The sequence below is a fragment of the Jaculus jaculus genome, chromosome 6 (genome assembly GCF_020740685.1).
Source record: "Jaculus jaculus isolate mJacJac1 chromosome 6, mJacJac1.mat.Y.cur, whole genome shotgun sequence".
Classification (NCBI taxonomy): domain Eukaryota; kingdom Metazoa; phylum Chordata; class Mammalia; order Rodentia; family Dipodidae; genus Jaculus; species Jaculus jaculus.
Window position 1 is genome coordinate 124053879 of NC_059107.1, and position 21005 is coordinate 124074883.

A 21005-nucleotide genomic window follows, 5' to 3' on the forward strand; every position below is an offset into this window, starting at 1 on the left:
CTTCATTTTTCTTCTTATTTTGTAGGTTTAAATTTAGAGCCACTAATGTCATGGGACAGTTTACTGACTCTGATTACTCTGACCCCATTAAAACTTCAGGTAGTATATATTTTGTAGTTTAACTTAATGTATGATTTTAATATGGTTATATAGGAGGAATGTTTATAAATGTCCAGTAAATGTACTAATCCATGACTAGACTTTCTTAAGTACAAGTTTAAACATTGATGATATTCACAACATTTTTTAAAAGACAGATGTTCCCACCATTTAAATTTGTCTGTAAATTGGTTCTATGTTGTCATGTTCTAGTATTATCCTAAATAAACAGTTATTTGGCTCTTTAAATGTAGAATCTTATATATTAAAATAAAAAAGAAAAGAAATCTTGGGTTATAGGATTTTAACCCCAATAATTATCAAAATGAGAAGGTCTTCAATAGTGTTCTTTTTCAATTCCATTCTTTCATGAGCTAAATCAACACTAAACAAAACAAAGCCATAATTTTATGGATTTAGATATCATCTTCAATATTACTACAATAATTTTGTTTAATATTAAATATTCTATACTATACATAGTTATAAGCTTTTTTGTATTTACTAATGAACTATTCACAACTATTTCTTAGTCTTAAAAAATTTGATTTGTATGCCTGAGAGCTGTAGGACAAGGTGGGGATGGAATTTTCAGTTGCCATGATAGAGTGGCCATGGGAGTGGTGCTGGGGCAGTAGTAGCGCCTCTTGCTGGCATCTAGTATGCGGAAGTCAGGAAAGCTACTAAATTTTTCAAGCAGCTTACATTGTCAGTTGTGTTCAGAATGACAAACCATGCGGCACTTGGCTTTCTGGGCCTGGGTTACCTCACTTAGTATAATCCTTTCCAGATCCATCCATTTCCCTGCAAATTTCATAACTTCATTTTTCTTTACCGCCGAGTAGAGCTCCATTGTATAAATGTGCCACATCTTCATTATCCACTCATCAGTTGAGGGACATCTAGGCTGGTTCCATTTCCCAGCTATTATGAATTGAGCAGCAATAAACATGGTTGAGCATGTACTTCTAAGGAAATGAGATAAGTCCTTAGGTTATATGCCTAGGAGTGCTATAGCTGGGTCATATGGTAGATCAATCTTTAGCTGTTTTAGGAACCTCCACACTGATTTCCACAATGGCTGGACCAGATTGCATTCCCACCAGCAGTGCAGAAGGGTTCCTCTATTTCCACATCCCTGCCAGCATTTATGATCATTTGTTTTCATGATGGTTAAGTGCTAATGTTTACTCCATTTTACAGATGAGTTAAATATTGTGAAGGTTATTTAAGTAATTATCTGGGTCAGAGTTTGAGTAGAGCATTCCATTGCTGCTGTATTGCAGATAGACATTTGAAACCCAGATTTAAGTCTTGGCTCTGTGACTTTATAAAACAAGTTGATTTCTATAAATTTCACTTTCATTGTTTGAGAAAACTGATGAGAATATCTTTGAATGGTGTTAGAATATTTAAAAATTACATGTAAAGATATTTTGATATTTTCTTTGTGATAATTTGTATTTAGAAGGGGTTTTTTTGTTGGTTTTTTTTTTTTTTATGTAGGGTCTCACTCTGGTCCAGGTTGACCTAGAATTAACTATGTACTCTCAGAGTGGCCTCGAACTCACGGCAGTCCTCCTACCTCTGCCTCCCGAGTGCTGGGATTAAAAGTGTGCACCATCACACCTACCTAGAAGCATTTTTATATAAATGAGATTTTTTCCCCTATAACTGCACTCGGAAGATCACCAAAGCATTCACAACTTCTTCAATTTTTATACTAAGCCCAACTCCCCATGTGTGCTCTTTGAAGGCTCCAATCCTAGCAGTCATTGCTGTGTCATGAGTGGCAATGGATGTCAGTGAGGATTGGGACTACAGAAAGGTGCAGGTTCCACCTTCTTCAGTCACCGATTACCACTAAATTGTGGAAGAATCAATTGGACAAACATCCAGCCTTTGTAGCTTCCTTGCAAAAGAAAGCATCAGGAAGAAATAAAGGGCATATGGTTTAAATATATATATATATGTACAAATATATATATATATATATGTGTGTGTATGTATATATATATAGATAGATAGATAGATAGATAGATATAGATATAGATATATAGATATGTAATATATCCTGTTAATAACATGAATAATAAGTTTTGTTAAAGTGTTTAATTCCATGAAATCATCAGCTTAATTAATTTTACCCAATAACTAAACTAGTTTGCAGCTAGCAGATTTGCCTTGCAGTGTGAAGTTGTGTGGGATATTTTTTCATGTGATAGAAGAGTTTATTACATCCTCATACCACCATGGCAAACTAAACAAGTGTGTACTTACCCACCTGATTGCCAATAGGTTGCAGAATTCAGAAATCATTACCACATGTAAATAGTGATCCTGGTATAGAAGACAAAACAGAGGCAGGATGAACAATTGGAGTGTCTTGGGGAGATAACACTTTATGGAGCACTGCTGAAAGAAGCTAGCTTTGTTGCCTTGGGTATTGTGCTCTTTAGAAATACACAGTTGGTTATCTGATTCTGTCCTTGTAATCCTGACGACTACCACCCAATATTCCAGACACTGAAGCCTGTTTGGCCTGTAAAGAGAGAGGGTTATGATAAAGAATAAAGGATGCGATCTAGTGAAGGCAGGAAAGGGAAAAGTAAAATATAGCTGGGCACAGCAAGCACCAATCCAGGGGCTAGTAAGAGATGGTGGCAAAAATGGACCCCATGTATATTATCAAAGTCCTCAAAGTTTCATAGGTTATTTGGACATAGACTTATTAAGTGGTGTCCATGCACTCCCACCTGATAGGCAATAATTATGTACTTGGATTTTGTCTTGTAATGTTTAAATGACTACTAAAATAATGGCAAATAGGGAGAAGCTTATTAATCAAAGGGAAGAGAACCCTGCAAAGAAGATGGAGTAAAAGGCAATAATGCTGATTTGTCCAATGGGCAGAGATCCACAGAAAGAAGGGCTTCATGTGCATGAGGATGGGGCAAACAGAGAATGAAATAAATTATAACAACTCTTCTAATGTTTTCAGGGGTGACAAAGGAAGATGGTGTCCTTTCCTTTGTCAGTCATGTCATATGCTAGTATATATGTTAGCACTTACAGCATGCTACTGGGCTGCAGTCTTCCCGGGAGCTTGCTGAAGACTTATGTATGCCTGTAATTCTAGACCTCAAAGAAAGCCTATGTCCCTTTCAGGTTCATAGTGGCTAAGCTTTCATCTACTGGTATTTGCACACCATAGGCCACAACTAACAATCTGAAGTAGCAATAAAAACTTTCAGAAAATAATAGGCTTGACAAGGCTTTGTTTAATCAGATCATGTTGATGGGAGTTGAAAACCTCAGAGATGTGGAATTCAAGAATTACGATAGCCTGATAAATTACAACAGGTTTAAATTTAGCAAATAGGATTCACCAAAGCATGAGAGGGGGTGCTGAAGAAGTTGTTAGTGAGAGAAATCTTTCCTACCTGCAGGAATAACTAGAAAATGACGTATGCAGTCATTTTAGTCTAAAATATACTTTTATCACATTTGATTTTCTGTGCCCTTAAGATTGAGAACTAGGATTCTTACCAACATAATTCACAACTACTCCCTCTAGCTTTCTGCCCCCCCCCAACCCTTCCTAAGGCACATGAGCTTATGGAAATAGATTGTAGACAATGCCTTGAGTACAAGGCTTAATTACAGAGGATTTTTGTGATTTGAAAACCAGACCTCCCTTTCTGCACCTTGCATGGCTCTCATTAAAGCAGAGTGAGATGAAACTTAAGACCCCATGGCAAAGGCACTCTGTGATTGCTTTCTTTTGTCATAACACTTCTCATTTAATTACTGTGCCAACAATGAAATGCTCCGATATCCTTAGCCTCAGAGATGGGGAGTTGCTGTTGCCATTTTTTACACAAGGATCACCTCTCTCCCATGGCAGCAGACGAGCAAAGGGAGATCTGGTTATCAAAGCAATGAGAATGTGGTAAGGAACCTCACAAGCTCTGCTGTCAGACAGGCATACTTCATGCAGTTTTAGTATAGGTTGAATTTCTGGGACTTTGGGTTAGTTACTTACTTAACAAATTATTTAACTTCTGAAATCCTATTTCTACAATGAAAATCTGATGCTGTCCTCATTAGATAACTGGGAGATTAGTTTACATGAGTGAATGAATGCATGGATGTGAAAACTTCATTAACTACAATACTTGACATCATTGTATGAGTTCCAAACTTTTAAGTAGTTTTATATAAAAATATTTTATTTACTATAATGCTGTAACATGCATGCCTATCAATATTTCCAATAGTTCATTCTATTTGGAGCCATGTCTACTCCTGGAAGGTCCCCAACCTCGCTGTAACACTTTTATTCTCAGCATTGAAAATGATTTCTAAGTATTTTCTTTCCCTAACTTTATGTGCTGACCTTTTGAGGTTAATATTCACAAATAGACATGTACTTTTTTGAAAAATGCATCACAATATCATTTTATTTTTAGCAATGAATAATTGATAGTTTAGCTATTCTTACAATGTTGATTTGAATAGAGAAATTTTGCCCCCGTAGAATATTTTAATATGCATTTATTTTAAATAAATACTGAACATTGTAGTTGTATGTATTTTGAGGTACAGAATGATGCTGTGGTATATGTAGGAAATTTAGAGGAATGCACCAAGCTATATAATGTGTATCAACTCACATCCATATTGTGAATTCTTATCTATATCTTAAATAATGAAATTGAGTAACTTTTAATAAATTCATCATGTAATATTTAAATATCTCAGATGAACAGCACTGGATTTAAAGGAAAAAAACATAATTTGATTCTAAGAATATTTACAAAATAATGAAAAATAATTTCTATTTATTTGTGTGTTTATTTATATTTATATATATATTATTAAATATATATTTATTTATATGAGCAAATGTACTATGAGTTTCAAATCTTTAATTGAATTCAAGGTTTTCCTTCAGATATTTTAAAAAGTTGAATATAAGTGCAAAGCTGGATTTAAATAACAATTTCAGTCAGAAGATAGTGCTCTTGAAAATTGTTGCTTTATGATTATAATTTGCAAAATTTTAGTAGTATAATATGCCATGCAAACAAAACAATTTAATTTGGTCTGTCATCAGATATTAATTCATATTAATTCTAGTGAGGACAAGTCTTGTGCATATTCTGAGAATCAAGTAAAATAATTCCATTACCTAGACAGGATTTGAAGAAGTGACCTGTCTCATTCCATACCAGTAATGTTCTGTGGTCGAAGCACAGCAGTGAATCATACCATGCCTGACAATCAGGGTACATTTTGTCCTTTCCTGGTGACACTTTGCTAATACATGTGCCCAGAGGATTACATATTGTTTATTAATATATTGCATGTCATTTCCTCTCTTGGGCCAGTGCTTTGAAATTGTAACCTAATCTGAAATTTCTTTTTGTGGTCTATGAAAACATTTTTCCCACTCAGTTTAAAGGCTTAATGATTCAATATCACCTGATAAAGATGACTATTTATTTGTCTTCATACTTATTTTGCCAAACATATCCAATTATAGTGAGCATATAAAATATCCTAAAACAAGCCAGCTATGTTTTAGTATATTAAAAAAACATTGTACCTAAAATAATTTGAGATACTTGTTTCAGTAATTTCTTTTAATTTAAACTAGAAGTCCTTGGGAACCACGAGGCTCTGATGTCTACTTAAAATTTATTGTTAACTCAAATCTACCACACAGAGCAGCCACAGGATCTCTTTTATACTGGGAGCATTCCATAAGTCCCAAACCAGAGAAAAAAGACAAATATCAATGTCTGCAATTTTATAGACAGTTTATTTTATCACTGAATTGAAAAATGGTTAAAGGTATAAATCATATAATTTGAAATTGCTAGTGATTATGCTTAATAGTTTTGCCCAATGTAAGTAGTTAGCATTTTTTAACATTCCTATTTTGTTCTCTGTGTGATTCTCAATCTGAAAATTTTACTATTTATAATGACTATATGTGTCAATTAGTAAACATGTAATTATCTTTGCTCTAAGCCCAACACTAGTCTCAGAACTCGAGATAGGCTTGATTAAATACCTCTACTCCAAGGATCTTACATTCTAGAAGCAAGGACAGACAATAAAATAATAACAATAAATGCATAGATTTAATATAATTTGAAAGAAGGCAAAAGCTGCAAAACAACAAAATTTTTAAAGTAGGCCTGAGTGCAGAAACTACGGAAGGAGGAGGCCAAAAGTTCAGAAAGTTGTACCTTTGTTTTACCTTACACTGGGCATTTTGAACATCAGAAGTATATTTTATTCAGAGTTATACTCTGTGATCAAGGTTCCAGCCCATGTAGCTATGATGAGAACTTTTTTCCCAACTTACAGCTAGATTTTGCCTTCTTGCTATGTCTTCTCAGAGATTTTCCTTGGCACATTCACAGAAGGAGAGAGGAAAGAGGGAAAGAGAGAGGATAAGAAATGGAAGGAGGAAAAGATGGAGAGGTGTGAAAGAGGACAAAAGTGGAAAGAAGGGAGAATGAAAGAGAGTCAACTTCCCTTGTATCTCTATACATACATTAATTGATCAAAGCCTCACCTTTATAACCTCATTCATCCTTAATTTTTTCCTTACTTCAAATGCAGCAACTGTGTATTAGGACTTTCAAATATGAACTGAGGAGGTTGGGACATATATTCAGTCCACAACAGGTCCCTGAGCTGTGGTTAAGCAAGTTCTTATAGGAAATGATATGGCCAAATGGGTGAATGCATAGGGTATTTTGTCTACAGACAGGAAGAGACCTGTACCACAGTCTATGCCATCCCCCCAAAAATGGTGTCACTCCTTGGTAGATCAGCTAATCTGGCTGCAAAGGAGTGAGCAAAGCTGGTTGTTGTACGAGGAAGTCAAGTTCCTTGGGCACCAGACAACTAGTAAGGGACCAGGTTAAAGAACACAGGTCACTGCAAAACTGGCCTTCCTCTAAGAACTGAAAAGAGGATATCCAGAAGAGAGGGAATATTTTAAAGGGTTACTATTGCTGCATTGTTGAAAATAGGTGGGATAAAAGCTAGGATAAAAGAGAAAGGGGTGCATGCAACACAAGATGGTAGCCTGGATCCGGGTGCTAGAAAGAGAGGTAAGAGAATGAAGCCTCAGTACATGTAGAAAGAATGAACTCCCAATATCTATCAGTGAGATTTTTTAAATAGTACATTTCATCATCTGGTTTATGTTTATACTAATACATTTCCTTCTGGTATTTCTATGTCAATTGGTAGAATGATATTCCATCTGTAAATGTTTGTTATGTCTCTTTAATAAGGTTATAATAAACAAAATCAATAATAAATTCTTGATATCTTAGTAGCATTCAAATTTTGAAATCCTCCTTTAATGTTTTGTAATAGTAAAATTGCTTCCTTCAGCAGGATACAAAGAGTTTAGATTTATCTTTTTTTGTTGTTGTTGTTGTTTTTCTAGGTAGGGCCTTGCTGTAGCCCAGGCTGACCTGTAATTCACTATGTAGTCTCAGGGTGGCCACTAACTCATGATGATGCTCCTACCTCGGCCACCTGAGTACTGGGATTAAAGGCATACACCACCATGCCCAGCTACACTTTAGCTTTGATTCTTTTTTTTTCCCCCCATTTATTAGTTATGTACATACTCAGTGTGTAAACAGCCATGTTGGTACCACCATTAGCTTCCTCCCTGTCCTTCCCCCTCTGACAGAACCCTCATTGCTGAGAAGTTAATTTTGGACATGCTGATTTTGAAATTTTAATTATAATTCAAAATAGAGACTTCTACCATGTAATTAAGTCACAAGTTTGGAGTTTTATCATTAAAAATTAAGTAATTATCATCACACAGATGGATATTAAAACCATAAGGCTGGATGAGCTTATGCAGGGAGTGTATTTAGATGCAGAAATGAAAAAGGTGAAGGACTGAGCCTCCTGACATTAAAATGTCTAGAACTACGAGGAAGAGGAGGGGAGATGAAGAACATTTACTCCTTTTGTTAGTCTGCTTAGGCAGTGTGGCAAGAAGATATGTGGTTTGAGGCATCAGATAGAATTTTATGTTTAGTGGCCATGTTGCTCTCTTTTCCAGGTGAAGGGCTTTCAGAACGAACTGTGGAGATCATTCTTTCAGTCACTTTGTGCATCCTTTCAATAATTCTTCTTGGAACAGCTATTTTTGCATTTGCAAGGTAAGAATTATTTGTGCTCAAATATCCCACAAAATACTATGAGCATTGTATCAGTCACAGCCCAATCAGAAGCCAGAGCCACAGCAGTTACATGAATAGGAAATAATCACTTTTACATTATTTTAAAATTGACAACATATACTTATATGTTCAACATGGTGTTTTGAAGTATATGTTACACATTGACTTACTCTAGCCTTCAAAAGGAAAATTTGTTATTTGAATACGAAGCACTATTTAATATAAAAACTTGATAGAAAAGGGTTGTAGAGATTGCTCTCTTGGCAAAGTGTTTGCCTGGTGAGCATGAGAACCTGAGTTTGATTCTAAGAACCTACATAAAAGCAATAATATAAATCTGAGTGTGGTAGTACCTGCTAGTAATCTTAGTGCCGGGATGGCAGGGACAGATGGACCCCAGGGACTCACTGGCCAGTCAGTCTAGCCTAAGTGAAATATTTCAGGATGGGTCACTACCCTGTCTCAAAAAGGGTAGGAAGTGCCTGAGAAACAACACCTGAGGTTATCCTGTGGCCTCCACACACACATGCATACACATGATTACTCATCTATACCCAAGCATGTATACAAACTCACACAAAGACCAGACGGAAGAAAATTTTCACTGCTAACAGGAATAAAGAGAATTATACTGGGCCCAGTCATACAAAGTACAACAAAGTAACTACTCTCTTCAGAATGAGTGGAGAGAGGGCAGTAAAGGAGTTTAGCAGTGGAAGAAACCCCGTCAAGATATCATAGAATGACTACAATAAGAAGGCAAAAATGGGCAACGTGTCATTTGTCGTTGGCAAAGAGACATGCCCACGGGTAGGGAGATGTCTTGCAGAAGCTAACATCATTATTGGGTGGTAGGCAGACTATAGTTGCTTGTAAAATACATCTCATTCTTGCTCAATGGTGTGAATAGGCTGGAGTTTGTAGGAACTTCTCCAGGTGGGTTATTAACTCCCACAGGGAATATTAATAATGCAGGACGAGAGCCAGGGGGACAGTGATCACTACCCTAATTTTCTAGCAGGATCACTTCAGGGCCCTTGCAAACAAAACTCAACATCCTGCTACTTCTTAGTTGGCAAAGGGAAAATGATATATAGGACAATCCTTATTATCACAGGGCAGGATAAGAGAGAGTGGGTTTGGAGTTGAGACACAATAAAATAACAAAATAGAAGTAGAATGATGTTATAGACTTTTTGCATATTTTGAATGATATAAATCCAATGAGTTTAATTTAAAATGTTTCATCCAGTTTAAATATTAAAGTTTATATATGAGATATAACTTTTATAATATGTACAAAACTTTCTAGAGATTTAACTTCCTTGTACGATGGAGCCTGTTTCAAGCTTTATCAGCATGTCTGTGGTGTGTGCGTCTGTTCCGTGCTGATAGTGAAACACCCTACCTCGAGTGAGGAGGAAGATGAGGACTGACACCTAAAAGTTTCCTTTTGCCTTCCACGTACATGGCAGGTACACATACAGGAACACATAAAGACACACATATAATCATACACACACACCTAAAATGAAAAAAATGAGACAATTCACAAACTATTGTATGCATTGCTCCATAAAGAAATGTTTCCTGGGGCTGAGGGGAGACAGCTCACTCGGTAACGTGGGTGCTATGCAAGTATGAAGATCTGGCTTTGTACTGCCAACACTGATGTCAAAAACAGGCATGGTGGCACAACTGTAATCCCAGCATCACTAGGTAGAGATGAGACCTCTGGGGCTTGCTGGCTAACTAGTCTAACCAATTCAGTTTTCTCCAGGTTCAGTGAATAACCCTGTCTCATTAAATAAGGTGAATGAAGACTGAGGAAGATCGCCAACACCAACTGCTGTCCTCCATAGACACATGCACACAGCTGCCCAGTGCTTATCCATGCACACATGCCACATACACAAAAACGGCTTCACCACGTAAAAGAATAAATCATTGACTTTTAGCAATATATTATTAAAACTAGGATATTTCTGCTTTAATATATTTATTTTTGTGACAAATCAGTGGGGTACAGGTACAGGAAGGAAAGATGGTCACATCTTTTCTCGTACTAGCACTGTATTTTAAATGTGCTGGTTGCTTAAGGCCTTGATCAACAAAGTCTCATGACATTTACAATATAAGCCAAATCATTCGTTAGGGAAAAAAAATCAAAGCATAATGGGTTCTATGGAATGAGAATAGATAAAAGAAATTGAATATCTAAAATAAAAGTTAAGACATTCTAAGAACTAATACCTGTAATGAAATTATTTGACTAATAATTTTATTTAAGCAAAGACAGCTCAACATCACTTCATATCCCTTCCATCTTTCCTCTCTGGGCTTCACCACACTGTTTTCAGAATTAGACAGAAGCAGAAAGAAGGCGGCACATACTCTCCTCGAGATGCAGAAATCATTGACACCAAATTCAAGCTGGACCAGCTGATCACAGTGGCAGACCTGGAACTGAAGGATGAGAGATTAACGCGGTGAGCACACTCCTCCCTTCAAGCAGTGGTCCACAGGGCCCAGAGCCATGACCCTCCCCTGACCTATGCTTGTTGCAAGTGTTTGTGGGGCTCCAATTTACACAGGTCACAGGGATCTTCTTTCAAAGCGTGACCTCTGTTGTCTACACACTTCTCACTGCTGTACAGAGACTCACTTGAATTTCCTAATATTTTAAATTCAGCCTTGGATAATAATGCTCAAGCAGATTTTTTCCTGAGACACATTAATTCTTTAATATATTGTTTCATAATTAATTTCATGATATATTGTTAAAATCAGATTTTCTAGAATTGTTCCCAAATATTTATCACAAATTTAATTTAGTTTTGCTTCTTACAACTTTATACTTTTTACATCATTTTATGAGAACTTCTTCCATAATCTCCCAAATTCAGTGTAAAATTACATGGAAGTCTAAACTGTATATGCCACTTTTGTTTTTAAAGTTACTTAGAATATTAAAATACATTTTTAAAAGTTACCTTTAGAAAGAAAAGTATAAATGTGTATATTGAATTGTGCCATCATGTTGATTGAAAAACATGATGAGGTATTTGACTTTAAAGAAGGAAAATTTAAAATCTTTTAAAAGCATTTACAGTATTCAAAATATTGGCAAAATTGAATGGGGCTGGAGAGATAGCTCAGTGGTTAAGCTGTTTGCCTGCAAAGCTTGAGGAGCCAAGTTTGGTTCTCCAGTACCCACGCAAAGCCAGGTGCACAGGGTGTCGTGTGTGCCTGGAATTTGTTACTGCAGTGGCACGATGTCCTGGTGCACCTGTTCTCTTTCTCTGGTTCTCTCTCTGTAATCAATAAATAATTAAATGCTCTTTTAAAAAAGAGTGGCAAATTTAAAATTTTGCCTAATGGATAGTATATCAAATTCTTACTAAAAGCTATCATTAGGCTGTACTAAGTTTATACTTTTGTAAGATCCAGCACCATGCAATGCTTATAGATACTTGATTATTGAAAGTACTTGCACAGCCTTATAAATTTAAAAAGTCATTATTACCTTTTGGGATAAGACATTATATCTTGAATATGAAGAAAAATTAATCAATTATAGTCTTCCTGTATTAAACTTGCTCTTTACTTAAAAGGTTGAAATTGTGAGCACTTTTCAATCATGTCCAAAAATACATAATATGTGCTATAGCAATAAGTCTCCTAGATGCTGTAAAATTAAGTTTATTCAGGGTTTTTACTACATTACAGGGACATCTGGCTTGTGGGATATGAAAATATACCCAAACATATATATATTGATCTTTTCTTATATGCTAAGCCAATCTGTTCTCATCCACAAATGAGGCTGTAAAGACTTATGTATAAAAAAATTATGTATTACCTAGGACATCATTTTCCTCATGAGAAAACTAGATGTAAAAGATAGGTACCCATCATTACTTCCAAAAGCCAAGCAGTATCGTAGAATACTGGAGCATCACTAGTTCCTCTTAGGTTCCAAATGTCGGGGTCAGGCTGTGTAGTAAGAGTTTCTTCTCTCCAACACACGGAACAAGTGAATTTTAGTACCCCCCCCCTTTCCTTTTTCACTCCTTTTCCTATTCCCAGCACTCCTCCACAGGGCAGGGCCATAATTTTTCTCTTGAATGCCTGAAAGTATTTGAGATAACTTTAAATCTATAACTTCAACTAAACTGAGTTACTTGAAAAATTTGGTGGAATTCATTCACTACAAAGATGTGAATTTCAGAGGGCATATAAAAATTCTATAAAGTTTTCATTTTTCTTAAAGAATATTAAAACACACAACACTCCTCTTCCCAGTGTGGTAGGTGCAACAAGTTAGTTCAGTTGCAAAATATGTTTTCTAAAAATATAACTTTGAAAACAGGAAGAGCTGAATTCCATCCCCAGAACTCACATAATGCTGGGAATCATGGCCCACTCTTGTAATCCAAGTCCTGAACATAAGGAAAGAGGAGGATCGATGGGGCTTGTTGGGCATCCAGTTTAGTTTTAATGGTGAGTTCCAGGCCAATAAAAGGCACTGTCTGAAAAGAAAATATGGGCAACATTCTTGAGGATGCCACCCATTGTTGCCTTCTGGCCTCCAAGCACTTATGTAGCCATGTACATGAGCACCCATCCACAAACAGATGCACCTGCTCATACACATGCACACATGTGAATAAAAAAAAGTCCTTAGAAAGTATATCTTTGGAACTTCACCAAAATAAAGTGAAGAAAAAAAACACATAATGGTAATAAGTATTCTTTATCAAGTGAACTGTTCTAGGCAGTGGAACCTCTGTTAGTTTTCCTGTTTGGTGTTTTGACAGCAAATCACAAGCTCCACTTGTAACTTTCAACACAGTTATATATATATATATATATATATATATATATATATATATATATATATATATATATATATATGTAGTAGTTTGACTAAATATATCATAGTAATTACAAAGGTGGTTCAGATCACAGAAATGTGGGCAAGGTCACTATAAATTATTTATCATTAGGTATTTATGATCCAGTGATGGTATAACAAACAGCTTCAGGTTTGCTGAGATGAACTTCCAGACTGGGCACAGTTATGGAGGAAGGGATTTATTGAAGCTTACAGATCCAGGGGAAGTTACATAATGGCAGAAGAAGCTGGCCTACTTTCACAGGTCCAAGTAGAGGAAGAGAGAGAGAAAGAAAGAAAGAGAGGCCAAAAGCCATACCACACAGCACTCTTCAGGAACTCCAGCTAGGCACAGTTTGCACTTTGCATATCTTTAGAGTGGAATTTCCAACCCGCCACCACACCTTCTCCAGCCAGGTGGGTGCAGATCCGAACTACAAACTCATAAAACACTGAATGTATTGGAGATCATCTATTCAAATTACCACACATGGCCTTAAAAATATTGACATGTGTTTTCCTACTTCTCCTTTTAGTTGTTTACATATAACATTATTTACTAAAAACTACAGAAGTAAAATAACATTTTGAACATATTTGAATTGTAGTAAATTATTGATTTACCCCTAATAATAACATAATTAAAAGTATATTTTTAAAATAATTTTCAATTATTCATTTATTTGTGATGGTTCTGGAATTCATGAATACAAACCAAATATTTTATATCAATGACACATAACAATATGCTTTGTGGGCTTTAATGCAAAAATTGATGAAAATAATAAGTGGTTTGGGAATTAGCTCTTCATTACAGAGGTGTATGCCTTTTCACATTAATATACCTGACTAGTGCCTGAGACAAGACTAGTAAAAATATTAACTAAAAATAATTAGTGTATTGAGTACATATGCACAGGGCCTGCTCTGCTTTAAAAGTCTTGCCACTTTCAAGGTGTTTGAAGATTAAGTCTCTTCAAAGTCAAAGATGGAAGGTAGATTCTGGGACTGAAGAATCAAGAGTACAAGTTATCTCTCTCTGAATGTTTTACCTATTTACAACATATATCTCTTATCTGCAGGAAAGTACCTCATTTCCTTCAAGTCCACTCAGCTAAGATATATGTGCTCTCTACTTGAGTCATAGTCACATCCCTTTTCTTCTAAGCTGCCTCTTAATGTTAAAGAGTGCTTATAGCTATCCTCAGTGTTGTCTGTCTTCCTGTGTACAAAATCAGTAAGACAGTATCGAATCAACAATTGCAATGTTAATTTTAAAGAGTTACTAGACAAAAAGCAGTCATAATCAGGCTGGAGAGATGGCTTAGTGGTTAAGGTGTTTGTCTGCAAAGGCTAAGGACCTTGATTCTCTAGGACCCCCATAAGCCAGATGCACAAGGGGGCGCATGTGTCTGGAGTACGTTTGCAGTGGCTGGGGTCCCTGGAATGCTCGTTCTCTCTCTCTCTCTCTCTCAAATAAGATAAATAAATAAAAATTTTTAAAAAGCAGTCATAATCATGTTGTTGAGTTGAAGTTATAGGTTTTGTGAAATTATTTTAACGTTTATATGATCTACTTATTCACTTAGGTCTGAAGCCCATCTTGAAATTCTTGCACATGTAAACTCTGTTTTCCAGTGTTTGAAGACATGTTTCTATATTATGCTTTTGCTTCCTCCCAACAGAAATCAAAAATCAAATAAAAATTTAGTACTCTTTTATTCCCAAAGAATATGCATGGATATAGAAGATGTTTCCCATTCTTCTTGATTCAAATGATTGTGATATGTATAAATTTTGGGCAACATAAGCTATGGTTTTAGAAAAGACATTTAGTGTTTGAAGTTCATCTATTCCATACTCACCAAACTAAGAAAAATACCACTGGGTTGTGTTTTCTATTAAGTTAAACAACCTTTTCTGTGGCTCCAGCAAAACAGAGCTACTTCCTGCCCCTGTCTCCACCCCCACCCCAAGGTGAGGAAGCTATCCAGAAGGACTTGTTGGCAAGGTCAGTAGCATGGGCATGTAAGGCAGAGACCTACATCTGCAACAGAACCCAGTGGCCCCATGGGTGTTCATCAGCTCATGCAATTGTTACATGATTTTCTTTCCCAGGATATTTGCAACACTAAGATCTAATAACACAGCAGAATGTGCACATGAAAGATTGTTTAATCAAATGTTTCTTTTGCATTATCATCTTTCTATACTTGCTATTGATATTTTATTTACTATGTTGACTAAATCAGAAAAAAAAAATACTACTCAATGTCACTTGGCTGAAATTGAATTTATTCTGGGCCTCTTTTTTTAACTAAAATTTTACACTATTTCACATACAGGTCTTTCCTGTGTCATTTAAATGATTACAACAGCACTTTGTTTTATGTCTCAAGACCCAGTCCTCTAATCCTGAAAAGAAGTACAATACTCCACAAAATGAAACAAACAGCAGATTGAAAAAATTTCAAATTTAACAGAACTTTCTGTAGATTTTCAATTTTTTGATATCTTTAAGACATGTGCATGTTGAACTTTAGTGTACTGTATCATTATGTGTCCAGTAAACTTAATATTTAATATTTTTAAAATATTTTATTCATTTACTTATTTGAGAGAGAGAGAAAATGGGTGTGCTAGGGCCTCCAGCCACTGAAAAACAAACTCCAGTTGTGTTTGCCACCTTGTGCATCTGGCTTATGTGGGTACTAGGGAATTGAACCTGGGTCCTTGTCTTGGCAGGCAAGTGCCTTAACCACTAAGCAATTCCTAGAGCCCTATTTTAAATATTTTTTTAAATTTATTTTTCCAGGAAGCTTAATATTTAAAAGAATAATATAGCCTAGCTAGTGGAACAGGCCTGTAATCCTAGCTATTTGGGAGGCTGAGACAAAAGGATTACCTCAATGCCTGCCAGGATGCAGCATAAGTTCAAGATTTGATTGCACACTTTAGTCACACCTTGTCTCAAAATAAAAATTAAAACAGAGTCGGGCTGGAGAGATGGCTTAGTGGTTAAGCGCTTGCCTGTGAAACCCAAGGATGCTGGTTCGAGACTCGATTCCCCAGGATCCATGTTAGCCAGATGCACAAGGGGGTGCACGCGTCTGGCGTTTGTTTGCAGTGGAGGCCCTGGCACATCCATTCTCTCTCTCTCTCTCTCTCTCTCTCTCTGCCTTTATCTCTGTGTCTTTCACTCTCAAATAAATAAATAAATAAGTAAATAAATAAAAATTAAAACAGAGTCAAGTAGGTAACTGAGTTTTAGGTTTACCTAACACTCATGAGGTTCAATCCTGTAGGTTCAATTTCCAATGCTGAATGAATGAATGAATAATAAATATAATTTGATAATGAAAATAATTATGCTAATGAGCTTTGTAAAACACATCAAAACGCATTTGGCTTTGATGTCATTTGTGTTTGTAAAATTAAACTACCCCACTCTATTTTCACACATGGAAGCTACTATTGTAATGATTGATTTTATATATAGTGAGTATAGTCACAGATGCTGTGAGCAACGACTGTGGGTTTAAAACGTCACATGGGATGATCTCACTTAATTCTGGCACCTCTTTGTATTAGGAACTCATTTCCCCTATGCTTAGAGAGTTTAAGCAACTGTCTAGAGTATATTGTTAACAGAAAGGAAACCCAGTGTGTCTGATTGCGGGTGCCCTGACAACTTGACTTGTATGAGTGTCTAACTAAAGCAGAACAGAGAAGAGAAAGAGATGAAAGAATAAACTCTGAAAGGATGGGGATCTATGGTATATGGTATTTTTCCTTCACAGGTTTTTTTTTTTTTTTTTTTTTTTTTTCCTGAGGAGTGATTGTAAGGAGGTGTTTACTTCTTTTGAGTTATTTATTGGCTCACATCAGGCAAAAAAAAAAAAAAAAAGTTATAGTATAATAAACTTGTAGAAATTATAGAAACTTTTAGTAATGTAATTGTTATTTTGTCTTCAATAGAATGGATTATCTTTAATTAACAAAAGAAACTGTATAAAATAGTTTCCACTTAAATGACAGATTGTGGTAATTTTCGTTCTGTCCTTTAAATCAAAAATCTTTGTAAAAGCCATAGCAAAAATATGAGTCCAAAATATAAAATCTCTTCCAAGTAGAATGAAGTTTAACATATTCAATGCTCGTGTTTGTGTAGTAAGAAATAAAAAAGTAATGTGGTATTTGTGTACTAAATAAATAATGAATCTTTACTTCCAGATATTCTTCATTTTTCTTTAGACGCAAGGAGATTTTTGTCATCCAGTAAGTTATATGACAATACAGATTTCAGCTGTGATTATTTCAGTCTTGTCAGGTGATGTGTTATATATTTTTATATACCTGACATTGGGCATTTACTGCTTAATATGCTATTCTTTCCATAGCCCCACTGCCCCCCAAAAAAGCTTTCGATTTGTGTGTCCTGTCTATGACTGCATGTTTTTGGTTTGGTAACCTTTCTTTTTATCCCATTGCACACTGACTCACAATGTGCATGCATTGAGACTGTGCTGTGTTCTTATGCTGTGATAATTTTGATCATAAATCGAATTTCACCTTCTTGTTCTGTTAATACCATGACTCAAGAGCTGAATTTTCCCTGTAATGGGTGGAGAACACATCACACAAGGCTATTTCTTCCACTCTAGATGCTAATCTTTAAGGAACAAGCAATGACCTTTCCTGTTCATTGTTCTTTGTCTCTGTGGTTCATACACAATGTGGCCTGTATCATGGAATTCAATGGAGAACCAACAGCGTCTGTTTTCAGGAACTCCACTCCTGCTCAGTAACGCCATTTGTGTCCTGGAATAAATATTTCTTCACACATTCTCAATACAGTATAGCAGAATGTCAGTATCAGCAAGAATATCCAGCAACAGATTTAATGTTATGAGATAAATATCTTAACACAAAGGATTATTGTAGAGTAGCAGGGAATGAAAATGAATTTGATTTTAAAAAAAATCACAAAATTATTAAGGAGCTTACTGTCCATTATCTATAAGGTTAGATAGATAAAAGACTCCTAACTTTACTTGACTGTGAAAGACACTCAGTGTGATGAAAGCAGGGGAAAGTAGGCTACTATGGCTTTAAACACACTTGAAATTTCGGGCAAATCACTTACCCTGTTTTCCTTCAGATTAACTAATTAGCAGGTTCCAGTGGACACAATTAAAAGTTTTATGGAAGATAGATTTTATTTTCAGATAAATTGCTTCATGGCATTCACTGTCAGTGTAAGATGCTACTAATCTAAAGATTTAATTGGTCACATCACACATAAAATATCTATTTCCAGCCAGAACCAAAAGTTGACCTTCAGGCATCTCAGATTCACAAGTGATCTGGTTGAGTAACTCTGGGTAATATATTTGTTTGTCGTCATAAAGTAGAATCCTTGTTTTGAAATATCTTTGTGCTATTAGGACCTAAGAAAAATGATTCATATTTACAACCCTCGCTGTCTCTTTCTCTCCAAATTCTCTTTTCCCAGAATCAGTGAATAGTGTCCTACTCAATGAGCCCTCACCTTGAGAGAGCTGAATTTAATATTCTGGCCTAATCACTGAGCCTCTTATCATCCATTCATAATGTCACTTAAGTAGATTTGATCTTCCAAATCTAATTAACTGGGCTGCATCCCAAATTCTCACACAGAGCCTTCTCTGCTTATCTGTAGTCTTCGCTGACACCACAGGCTATAAGGCTGCTTGAAGATTGTGTGATGCCTTCCGTCTCTTCTTTATACATCTACTCTGACAAAACTAGTTCACCTTGTCTCACAGCTGTGTGGCTGTTCTCTCCAACAACTGCTTTTGCTCAATTGCTCTTATGATGGTTCAATTGCATTCATGCTTTCAATTTAGAATACTTGGGCAATGAAATTACATCTGTCAAGAATTTGTTTCCAAAGTGTTACTGTGGAGAGGCATTGAAATTAGGAAAATATGTCTGCCATACTGGGACCCTCATCTCAGCCAGTTGATATCCACAAAAATGTTGCATTTCTATCTCATCTAAAAGACTGTTTCCATCTTGCCTAACTGAAAGAAATCTTACTGGGCAGCTGTTCAGGGTCAAGCCCTAATCTAGGTCCTAGAAATGCATTGGTAAAAGAGAAGGAGGGAGGGAAGGAAAGAAGGGGGACATTTTCTTCAAAGAGCTGTTCTTCAATTTGCTATAGCTCCTTTAAAGCCTATCTGTGCTTATAGATATGAGGTGTGGAAACATACCAGATGCCCCACAGTAATAGATGTTTTCTATTTATATGAGAATAGTATTATATAACTCATTGATTTGGGTAGTCTATTTTGTTCATAACATCATATATCAGAAAGAGCTGTGCCAACCATTGTTTAGAATATATATATGAGAAATACTGCACATTACACTTACTTGACAGAGATAAAGAGGGAGAGAGGAAGAGAGATTGGGTGTGCCTCCTGCCACTGCAAACAAATTCTACACATGTGTGCTAGCTTGGCTTATGTGGGTACTGGGGAATTGAAACTGGGTTCTTAGGCTTTGCAGGCAAATGCCTTAACTGCTAAACTATCTCTCCAGCCTCGCTTCAGTTATTTTTAACTTATATTGAGAACCACAGAAAATAAAAATTGGTAATTTAGTAAAAGGAAAAACAAAAGGATTTGAAATGCCACTGTTTTGAAGCCCAAAACAGATAAAAAGAAATAAGAAAAAAAAATAAGAAAAGACACCTCTAAAAGTTTTATAGTTGATGCATTGGATTAGTGATAGAACACCATTATAGTAAACATGAATTTATAAGTAATTTATATCCTGATGGAATACATGAACTAAAAATGAGCATTCCGTATTTGAAAAACTTCAAAACATTAATTAGCACATTTTCAAAAAGATTCTTCACAGATTTGTCATTTAGCTAGCAAATATACATTGTGTAAACAACCTCTATTTTTATATCTGGGTGATAAAGTTGAGGTTCTTTTATTTTTCACCTGACTTAACTAGTTCAATAAGAACAGTGTCTCAATTTGTCCTGTGCCACAGTAATGCTGATTTCAGCTGCTCATTTACAGACATCACGTACTGTTCTCTATTAGGACTATATTTTAATTCCCTATAGATTTTCACTAGTTGACCTTGAGGGAAAGCTGAGTCTCTGTGACAATGTGGTCTTCAATCAGCACTGCCAACATAAATAAATGGTTCCTCTCTAGATCCATCAAGAGTAATATGAGTGGAATTTAAGTTTTTGATAGACTTTAAAGAAATGAGCTCAGATGTGATATAATACCCCTTTCCACAGAAAGGCATGAGACTTAAGACAGCTAAGATTTATGTAATAAAAAGTATTTAGCCCTTTATATTGGATAGTAGTCACTTATCTTGAAATCTGACCAGTTCCCAGATTGATTTATATGTGAATAGACTGAATATAGTTGACATAACCTTCAGTATCAGAAGTAAGAGTACTGTCTCCATCTAAAAGTTTTTCAGATGTTAGTAAAAGGAAATGTTCTGTTTGAATGTGAGTGTCTCCTAAGATCATTTAATTTGAAAACAGCTCTCTTGATGAAATAAAATTGATTATTTAATGCCTATCTGGTTAATCTTTCCTACAAGAGATTTAATTACTTCACCAGTGATAGGTCAGTGCATTTTTCTTATCCTATGTTACACTTTCTTTTCTAACCACACTTTTTCCAAATTAATATTTTCTCCTACTTAAAATTTTTAGCATATTGCAGAAGACAAACATTTACCATGCA

The 21005-nt window shown here is 35.7% G+C and overlaps 1 protein-coding gene across 1 annotated transcript in view; it reads left to right on the forward strand.

The window, feature by feature from the left end:
• The window catches only part of Ptprq (protein tyrosine phosphatase receptor type Q), a 199154-nt gene that overhangs the window by 144839 nt on the left and 33310 nt on the right, over positions 1–21005 (forward strand). Inside the window, exons 33-35 of the mRNA XM_004650139.2 lie at positions 26–99; positions 8216–8315; positions 10697–10825. Of these exons, the coding sequence (XP_004650196.2) occupies positions 26–99; positions 8216–8315; positions 10697–10825 (303 nt within the window). The remainder of the gene's footprint in view (positions 1–25; positions 100–8215; positions 8316–10696; positions 10826–21005) is intronic.